The sequence below is a fragment of the Arachis ipaensis genome, chromosome B09 (assembly GCF_000816755.2).
Source record: "Arachis ipaensis cultivar K30076 chromosome B09, Araip1.1, whole genome shotgun sequence".
Taxonomy (NCBI): Eukaryota; Viridiplantae; Streptophyta; class Magnoliopsida; order Fabales; family Fabaceae; genus Arachis; species Arachis ipaensis.
In genome coordinates, this window is record NC_029793.2 from 7,821,515 (window position 1) to 7,832,023 (window position 10,509).

At 33.7% G+C, this 10,509-nt stretch overlaps 1 protein-coding gene across 1 annotated transcript in view; it reads right to left on the minus strand.

Moving 5' to 3' along the window:
- The window catches only part of LOC107614896 (TMV resistance protein N-like), a 10,569-nt gene continuing 7,841 nt past the window's right edge, over positions 7,782-10,509 (minus strand). The window contains exons 3-5 of the mRNA XM_016317023.2: positions 10,193-10,501; positions 8,436-10,075; positions 7,782-8,331 (exon numbers count right to left, since the gene is read on the minus strand). Of these exons, the coding sequence (XP_016172509.2) occupies positions 8,235-8,331; positions 8,436-10,075; positions 10,193-10,501 (2,046 nt within the window). The 3' untranslated portion in view covers positions 7,782-8,234. The remainder of the gene's footprint in view (positions 8,332-8,435; positions 10,076-10,192; positions 10,502-10,509) is intronic.

Below are 10,509 nucleotides of genomic sequence, written 5' to 3' on the forward strand. Positions count from 1 at the left end.
TAACATTTTTAAAAAAAGATTAACAGTAATAAGTTATTAAGTATGATTTAATTTTTTAAAAATTTATTTAGTATTTAATCTAATATAAATAAAAGTTTAGCCTAACCTAAATATTAATGATTTTTAATATCTAAAAAAGTAAGTAACAATATAAAAAAAATCTGAAAAGATATTATTACTAATATTTTTTAATTAAATAAATTTTTTCAAATTTCATAAAGTAGATTTTTTTTTTCTTGTGAACATCCTTCTTGATTTATTTGGTATTAATTCTCTCTGTTTTAACTATTACAAGTGAGAGATCTTTTTTAGTGATGAATATTGTCAAAAATAACTCATAAACAAAATGAAAGGTTAATTTCTTGCTAATTGTCTTTTAATTATATTAAAAAGAAAATTACTGAAAAATTTGACACAGATTCTATTATCAATAAATTTTATGATACAAAAAATTGACCACTTCGTTAATAAAAAGTACATACATATTTTTTGTACTTTAAAATATATTCTCTATCAATATATTTTTATAAAATTTTTATATTATATAATTTTTTGCATAACTTTTTAATATTATATATATTATTGGCTCCCTATGATACTATTTTTAGATCCGTCCTGTAATTTTTTGTATAATTTTTTAATATTATATATGTTATTGGCCCCTTCAGAGTAATATTTCTGGATCCGTCCCTATAAAATGAACATCTATCAAATTTTATTGTAATTCTACTTAAATCCAATCCAAATTAAATAAACATCCACTTTAGAATAAAAACAATCATCTGCATACCTAATAAAATGAATAACAATTCAAGGCGGCGATCATGGAGTCATAAACAGCAATTAAAGGTGGCGATCTAGAAAAGGTAACAATAGCAACTGTAGAAGAAAAAGATCATGAATTAATTATGGCAGAAACTGCGCGGGTTTCGCGGGACGACAGCATCTCAGATGTTAGAATATAATTAGGATCAGTTCCTTTTCCTGCTCCTGGTATTCCTTTGCATATTGCTTTGCCCTGCTGTAAATGAGCTTGCGGCTCTCAGCTCTCTTCTTCTTTGCAGCATTAAGTTCCTCCTTTTTCTTCAAGGCCCATTCCTCCTCCCTCTTCTGCTTCTTAAGCACAGACTCGGGAACAATTGCTTTCACCTCCTCACCCATCTCGACAACAATTGCTTTGCCCATTACTAATTGATCCTAATTATATTCTAACATCAGAAAGATAAGTACCGCATGTGATGGCTACCTTTGGTGGCGACTGGAGAATGCGGAAGTAGACCGGTAGCATCTTAGTTTGGAACGCGCAGTGCCACGCAAGGAAGAAGAGGGCGAATGATGGCTTCACTTGCATGGTCAGTGGTTGCTGCGGCGCGTGGGGAGGAAGCTGTGATGGCGCGACAGGGTGGGCAAGTCTTCGTCCAGAACGTGCGGTGCGACGCAGGGGAGAAGAGGACAAACGGTGGCTGCACTTGCATGGTCGATAGTTGCTGCAGCGCGCAGGAGAAGATGTTGTGATGGCACGACGGGGCGGGGCGGGGGTGATGCAATGAGGAATACGTGCGGCGCCACGAAGGATATTGGGCGACAGCTAGTGAGAGATGGGAAGTGCGGTTAGAGAGAGAAAAAGAAAGTTCTCTTTCTGAGTCCCGCTAGGGAGCCAATGGGGTATTTGTACAATGTGTACAATGGGTTACTGATTTAGCTCAATATTAGTTAAAAATAAAAATTATCCACGAAATAATAAATTTAAAAATTCTTATTCAGTTATTTCACATCAAATTTCAAATTTTTAAAAAATCCAGTGAAATCCTCCAATACTCTCTTCTTTTTCAACCGACGGCCACCCCACCTTCATCAATAATCATCCCATTTCACCGTCGCTACTTGGTTTGCCACACGCCACTCACCCTTAATAAAAATAACCATCAACTTAAGGATAAAAATAATCATCCGCATACCTAATGAATTGAACATCAAATATATTTTAATTATAGATAACTAAACTCAATCCAATCAAAATAATCATCTACATAAAAATAAAATAACCATCCGCATACCTACTAAAATGACCATCCTAAATTGACCATTAAAATAGAAGAAGAAGATGAATAAACAGAAGAAACTATTATTGTGGTAAAACATAATTTTGAAGGACTAGTCATGACAAAAGCGGCACTGTTGTGAAGCATAGGGCTCAAATTATGAAAGAAGCTAACCATGCGTGGATCCGAAGAAGAAGAATAGCATGCATGGTGGTATCATCGGTGAGAAGAGGCTTGAAGGAATGGGAGAAAGCGAAACCGGTTCAGAAGAGAGGCACGAAAACAGCGGTAGCAACGTTAGGCTGAACGTCAGAGGGCGAGGCGCATCGGATGAATGGCGAAGGTGAGGACAGTGTCGGTGGGAGGATGCGGCGGCCTCGGTATGGCCGGCGAGAAATTCAGTGACACGAGGTGAGAACCAGAGAAGATGACGGTGAGTTTTGGACGTGTATTGGAGGTTACGGTAAGATTAGAAATAACCATATATAGTGTGAATGGATTTAAATACTAATCTTAATTTTAAAATTTTAAAATTTAAAATTAAATAATTAATTAATGATCTAATTTTTAATTTTAATTTTACCTTTTTTTAATTCATTATACACATGGTACACAATAACACAATTAATTATACTTTCTCTTTCTAAAATAAAATTAGAATCAGTTGGCGTAGTGCTTTTTTTTAATGAATTTTTTAATTTTAAAATTAATTTTACCTTTTTTCTAATCTTTTCGCATTATTTTGTTGTTGTTTTATACTTTCTCTAATACAAAATAATTATATATAGGTTAGCATCTTAAGCGGAATTAGATTCAAAGTAATTATAGCTATATATATATAATGATCATTCAAAATATTCTCCCGTCCAAATGGTAAATAATCTTTTATAATTCTTTGTTCACAATCAGCAGAATCAGATGTAAAGTTAAGGACCCAGCTTAACTAGAAACACCAATTTTTGTTCACTTTTGTGTTTCCATTTCATGCTCTTTACTCGCAGTTTCCCGGTCACTATCGTTCTGGTTAAAATGCTTATTAATTGTTTTCCAGAAAGTTACTTTTTAGGTCCTTGTTCACATAATGTAAATTTGACATTAACCCTATGATAAAAATAGTTCAATTAACAGATGATAAAGAAGAAGGGAACAAAAAATAAAGGAAAAGACCAATCCGTTAAACAATTATAAAATGGTAACGCATAAAATGAATAAATGAATAAAGTATTCAAAAAACCATAAGACTATCATGTATCAAAAAGTTAAGAACAATAAAAACATATGTATGCGTGTGTTTTATAATATAATAAAATTGTGAAAGAATAGGAAAATAAAAGAATTGTGAAAGAAAAAGATGAAGAAATTTTATTGATTATTGATTGAATGAATTGTAAACTATGAAGGTAAAACTAAGTATATATAGAGTATTGGCCTATGAAAGATAAAATTAGATAAAGATAAGATATAGATAAAGATAAAGATAACTATAAGATAAGATAAAGACTAAATTATAATTTAATTTGTGTATTCTGTTGGGCTGAATTTGTGGGCCGTGAGACGTCTTTATTGTTGTCATGGGCTAAGGTGGAAGAGTGGTTTAATACGCCCCCGCAAGCTGGAGGATGAAAGATGTCAAGAACACTAAGCTTATTCAGATTAAGATGGAAGGGTTGAGGAGACAAAGGCTTGGTGAAGATGTCAGCTAGTTGCCCAGAAGAGGGAATTGGGAGAAGTTTCATCACTCCAGCTTGAGCTTTTTGTCGAACCAAGTGACAATCAACCTCTAAATGTTTGGTCCGTTCATGAAAAACCGGGTTAGCAGCAATATGAAGAGCACTCTGATTATCACAATATAAAACTGGTGGGCGAATAGGAGAGATGCGTAAAAATTGTAACACATTTATTATCCATTGAAGTTCACAAGTTGTGTTGGCAAGTGCACGATATTCTGCTTCCGTGGATGAGTGGGCAACGGTGGTTTGTTTCTTGGTCTTCCAAGAGACTAAAGAACTGCCTAAGAAGAAACAATAACCTGTTAAAAATTGCCGAGTGTCAGGACATCCGGCCCAATCAGAGTCACTGAAGCCGAGAAGCTGAATTTCTGATTCCCTTGGAAAGAAAAGTCCTTTGCCGGGACTAGTTTTCAGATATCATAACACATGCTTGGCAGCTTGAAGATGAGATTCAGTAGGAATTATTGACATCCAACTGATGTATGGACCAATACTTCATAGAAGCAATGCCAAAACTAATCTAATGGTGGCAGGCTTGACAACAGGGGAGAAAGTTTTCAAGAAATCAACACCTTCAGTTTGAGTGAACCCTTTAGCCACAAGGCGTGCTTTATATCGATCAACTGAACCATCAGGCTTGCGTTTGATGCGATAGACCCATTTACAGCCAACCGGCTTAACCCCTGTAGGGCAATCAACAAGACGCCAAGTTTTGTTCAGCTCAAGAGCATCCAACTCATTTTTCATAGCACTACGCCAATTAGAGTGTTGATTGGCGTCCTTAAAAGACTTTGGCTCAACGTCAGAATGTAGAGATAAAAGAAACTTTTTATGTGAAGATGAAAGAGAAGAAAAAGACATGACTGAAGATAAAGGATACTTGCACTTTGAGGGAGATTGATTTGTAGAGATGAGAGAGGAATTACACAAGTAATCAGAGAGATATGCTGGAGGTCGGTAAGGCCGATCGGAATGACGAGGATGGGGTTGCTCAGGTGGTGAAGAAGGTGACGGGGGATGAGAAGGTGATGGTGGGCTGGTGTCTAGTGTTAAAAGGGATTCGGTGGTCATGGGTTCAACTTGGTTAGGAAACGATAGTGAGGAAGAAGGAGAGGTTGCATGTCAACAGAGCTCAAGAGGAGCTCTGATACCATAATAAAATTGTGAAAGAATAGGAAAATAAAAGAATTGTGAAAGAAAAAGACGAAGAAATTTTATTGATTATTGATTGAATGAATTGTAAACTATGAAGGTAAAACTAAGTATATATAGAGTATTGGCCTATGAAAGATAAAATTAGATAAAGATAAGATATAGATAAAGATAAAGATAACTATAAGATAAGATAAAGACTAAATTATAATTTAATTTGTGTATTCTATTGGGCTGAATTTGTGGGCCGTGAGACGTCTTTATTGTTGTCATGGGCTAAGGTGGAAGAGTGGTTTAATATAATACAGTAGTAGTTATTTATAATTTGATTATTTTCAAATGATAAAACTGAAATAATTTGTATTACGTGTAAGAAAGTGTTCAATTCCTAACTTATTTATTCTTAGAACTAACAAGAATTTGAAACTTGAATTTTGATGGCTTGAATTTGTGTATAATATTAGTTCTAATATCATATAGAAATTAAGTGGGCATAATTTAATTTTAAGAACCAATTCATGAGATAAAAATTGTTTAACACGTTGGTGCTAGGGATAAAATATTTTTTTGAATTAGATTGATAGAACCAGGTGCAAATAAAGGGGCTCACTCCAATATAATTTTAATAGAATTCTGTTAATTTTTAGTTAAAATTAAAGTAACTGAGCTTAATTTTTATCCTTCAATAGCCAGCTCACTTTCAAAATGTTTTATATTAATTAACATAAGAAAAAATATAAGGTACTAATATATTATCTGTCAATTTATTGTCAACAATAATTAATATTAAAGATATTTTTACTAGAAGATACATGTATAAGTAGACATATTCACGAGACATATTTACAAAGATATTTCTATTAAATACTGTCATAAAAAAAATACTTCTATTAAATACATTTATAAAAATACTTTCAGTAAATACAAGCTATAAGTAAAAGTTGGCAAAAGTTAGTAGATTTTTTATTGATCATGTAACGAAATTGTTAACATAATAACATGCGGTTATATTGTGTGTGAGTTGGATTACAGTGTAAAAGTAATAATTTATTGTGTACTCACCAAAATATATAAATTTTAAGATATAAATATGCTGTTGGTATCAATATGAGAAGTGATATATATAGTAATAACAAGAAGCAATTCTATTTTGCTCCTTGAGTCTTGGCACACTAGGTTTGGGATTTAGGAAATGGATTCTTTCCATTTTTTTGGTCATTGAAAAGAATAAAGTGTAATTTTTCACCTTTAATTTTACAAGTGAAATCAGAAATAAATGTGAGAGAGAATACAATGAAGGGTGAGATCTTCCACTGAATACCATCCAGGGATTTAAACTGGACTCGAAAATTGTACAAATTAATTAAATGGATAAACAAACTATCACGCAAAATGGAAACGAGCATCTGCACATACATACTACACACGGTATTGACACTGAAATAAGGAATGTAAAATAATATACCAAAGGTTGCATGAATTCCATTGTTAGAAGATTCGCAGAGTTAAAAAATAAAAAAATATTCTGAATAGCATTAAGTTAAGCTATACCAATACGAGATAATATTCTTGTAATGTCTCTCTCACAATTTTGAAGGAATCCAATAAAATAGACATTTTTTTTTGCTTTGGAATACGAGAACATGTGGTAACAAAGGTAACAGGAACAAGGCGAAGTTTCATATGTGGTAACATACTATTTGTGGTCCAAAACCTTTGAATTAAAAATTTTAAAAAATTTTTTTTGAAGGTTCAATTCGATTCAAGAACTTATTGAAATGCCAGTTTCTCATGCTACAAGGAAAGCGATAGAAAAGGCAATACCATCCAAACTCGCAGGTACTCATTATGTTCCTACTCGTTCTGCACCGGGACAGGTTTTTAGCGGGGTGGGATCAGGTTTAGGTAATACTTGTCCCTACCCACTCTTCTATATATATAATATATATAATTTTAATATATAATATGTATAATATATGTAAAATAATTAGTAAATGATTAATAATATTGTATTATATTTAAATTTTTTTTAATTTATGTTATATATGTGATGATGATTATATAAATTTTAAAATTTAATTTTATTTATTGAATTTTAATAATTATAGAGACGGGACAGATACCCACAAAGACGGATTAGAGTTTAACATTTTATTACTCGCAAATAAAAGTGAGGCGGATTCTATACGAGTTGTTGTGTGGTGGAGCGGGGTTAGATAGAGCAAAAATCCGCCCCTGCGCCATTACCACCCCTAGAAAGCAGGGATTAGTAGCAGTTTTATTAAAGTTGGTCTGTTTGTTGGATTTTAAAATTCTACAGTTTGACCTATATAATTAATGGGAAGCACTAGTGTAAAGATTTGTTTTGTACAGATTAACCATAATTAAATAGACTTTATAAATATCCACAATTTTATTTAATAAACAAAATAAATCGAGCCTAATTGGGTTTAATAATTAATATTTGACATGCATGCATAGCTCCTCTCCTTTTTCTTTTTCATTTCTCTTTTTTTTTTTAATAATTAATATTTGGTTCTAAAATAGTGAGGTTATAAAATTATAACCAAAAGTTAAAGTGAAAAAAAAGGGGGTCAAAATCAAAAGTAACAAGATAATGGAGCACACTAATCTTAATCTATCAAATATTTGTTTTTTTCTTTGGAATCAAATATTTGTTTTTTGACTCTACACTAGTCTATCAAATTGAAATGGACTAATAGCACTAGCCTGTTTTGATTATGGAAATTGGCCGAGGCCCCAAGCCCAACAGAAAGTGTAGCAATTCACGATCCGGTCTAGTCAGCATGGCGTCTTCTACCTCTGGCCATTAACAGCAAGCTCAAGCTTTTGTTTCTTTCATTGTTATTCATATAGATAGGGCAGCGTTTTTTTCTTTTTTTCGGTTTTGCAGCAGCGTGTATGGAATAGTCTGTGATAAATATCACAAAATTCAAATATCCGCAATTACGACCATCATAACCATGATCACATTTATAATTGCAGCTGCAATTTAAACCCTAATAGGATCCATCCAAACTAGCTACTATCTTTAGAAATATAATTGGAAGAAAAATAGAAAATAACAAATAGAAAGAGAATAGTATCTTTAGAAATATAACTGAGAAGGTCTGACACCCAAAAAAAAAAAACCCTGGGAACTGGGAAGCACACTTTCTTTATATATACATATAAAGAAAAAAGAAGATACTAACATAATACAATATTAGATAGAATATCCAGTCCTAGGTTATTAATAAAAGGAATGTAATCAAAATATGTACCTTTAAACTGAAATTGCTCATAAGAATTAATTGTAAATGGAGTACACATTGTACCCCAATTTGATCTCCGCGCTAAGAGAGCCTCCATCAAATTGAATGTGCAAAAGTTGTTCAAGTTTTTTCCTGTTCATTGAAAATATTAGCTAAAGCATGCATAAATTAAATTAAACTTATTTGTTTAACACTCAGCTATAGTAACCAATTAATTAATTAATTAAAAAAATTACCTCAAGTTTTCTACTGATTCAACTTCCGTTAAGCTATGCTTAAATTTCTTTGCTGGAGGAACTAGTTCTTCCCCTTCATCATCAGATTCGAACCCCTTTTCTTTATGTGGAGATGCAATGGCTTCTAACTCAAAAACATCCCTGCTTCTCTTGAATCTGCACCCTCTTGATTCCTCCTCCATATTTGGGTATATCCAACGGATGCCGCACGCTTTTATCGCCACTTGCTCCTTGTTTGGTAGCCGAGCAAAGAACTTAACTTCCAGATTTGCATTCTGGTCATCATCATCAATGGCCTTTCTTCTTCTGATTATTTCCATTATCTGCTTACAGCATTGCGAATCATACCACAATAGCACATGATCCGACAAAAGATTCATCTGAAATCCAATGTAAACACAGTTTCTCCACCTCAGTGAGGACAAACTTGCTTTATGGATCCTCTGACCCCAACTTGTTTCCAAGTAACATTCAAAGCCAAAACTCATTTCAATGTCACCCTTATCACATGGTTGTATCGGAGGAACAACCAAGTAGAAAATGAAACCAGAGAAATTGGAACTTAGCGGCAATTGAATGCTGATGGAATTTTGTGAAGAGCAATGATGGAACAAGTCATCAAGTTTACTTCCTCTAATTGGCAAGAAATAACAAACCTTGCCAACACTGACGTCATGCTCACTAAGAAAACTATCACCATAATCAACAATGAATTCTTCATTTCTGTTTTCTTCTAATGTTGGTGATAGTTGTTGTGCTTCAGCCCTAACAATGGCATCCTTCAAAATGGTAAAGCATGACTCTTCCTCCAACTTCACACAGTTCAGGAATGCAAAAGTAGTACCCTGCTGTCTTTTTAATTGTTCTGTGGAACTTGATACTGTGCTCAAAGATTTGCAGTCCCAGGCCTTAAAAGCTTGAAGGGAAGGTGGAAGCTCTGGTACAAGTTGTAACCTTTCACAGTGACAAATAAAAAGAAGTTTGAGCCGAGGAAGATTCTTAATGCTTTCTGGAAAGGTCATGATATTAGTGTCATGAATGGTTATCAACAACAATGATGATAACAAAGAGATGTTGTCTGGGAGTTCAGTTAAACTTGGACATCTATCAAATTTCAGTTCTTTTAGATAATGGAACATTGGGCTGGGTAGGATTGTGCTTAAGGTGGCCACCGTGTCACATTCATGATTATTAGGGTCTGAAAGAATGATTTGATTGGTGAACTTCTCTGGAAGATCCATGAGGAGATCACTGATTGGAAATGAGAAGTTATCAAGATTTTGAAGATGCACAATTGATGAAGGTAGTTGTTTCAAGGCAGTTGACCTCAAATGCAGATTAATATGAGAATTATCTTTTGAAATTGGGATAGAGAATTCTTGCATATTTGGGCAATTATAAGCAACGACATCTTTAAGAGATGGTGAACAAGTGGTGCAAGAAAGGCTCTTAAGTTCTGTGCATCCAAACACACATAACCCTGAAAGCTTTGGAAGAGATAAAATAGAAGGGTGAAGATGAGCTAATTTGTCACAACCATTCACCCACACTTCTTTTAGATTTGGAGCACCGGATAAATCTGGACACTCTATCATTCGTTTCGAGCTAGCCAGATAAATTAGCTCCAAAATTGGAAAATTCTGCAATAGCATATAATGGATCAAGTAAGTTAATTAGGAAACTCTAAATAGATAGAATTATTCTTGTATAATCACATAAGTTTTAATTATTCTCTTTCTTAAGGAAAAAGAAAATACCAGGGGCTCATCCCAAAGCTTTTCAAGATCACTATATGGCATGGAGAGTTCAACAAGCTTGCTAGGCCAAGAAGTGGTTGACAGAGATTTTAATGGACATCCATCCCATTGGATATATCTCAAGTCATTCGGCAACTCCAGATTTGTTGGAAGACTCAATGTATAATCAACTCTCTTTTGTCCATAGCCATTGTCGTTAGCAAAAGCAAGTAACCTTAGCTTTGGCATCTTTCTAAGTGCATCGGAGCTTATACATATTTCTGTCCGCTCAGTCATATCCAAATATATGGTTTCAATTGTAGCAGACCCCTGACAAA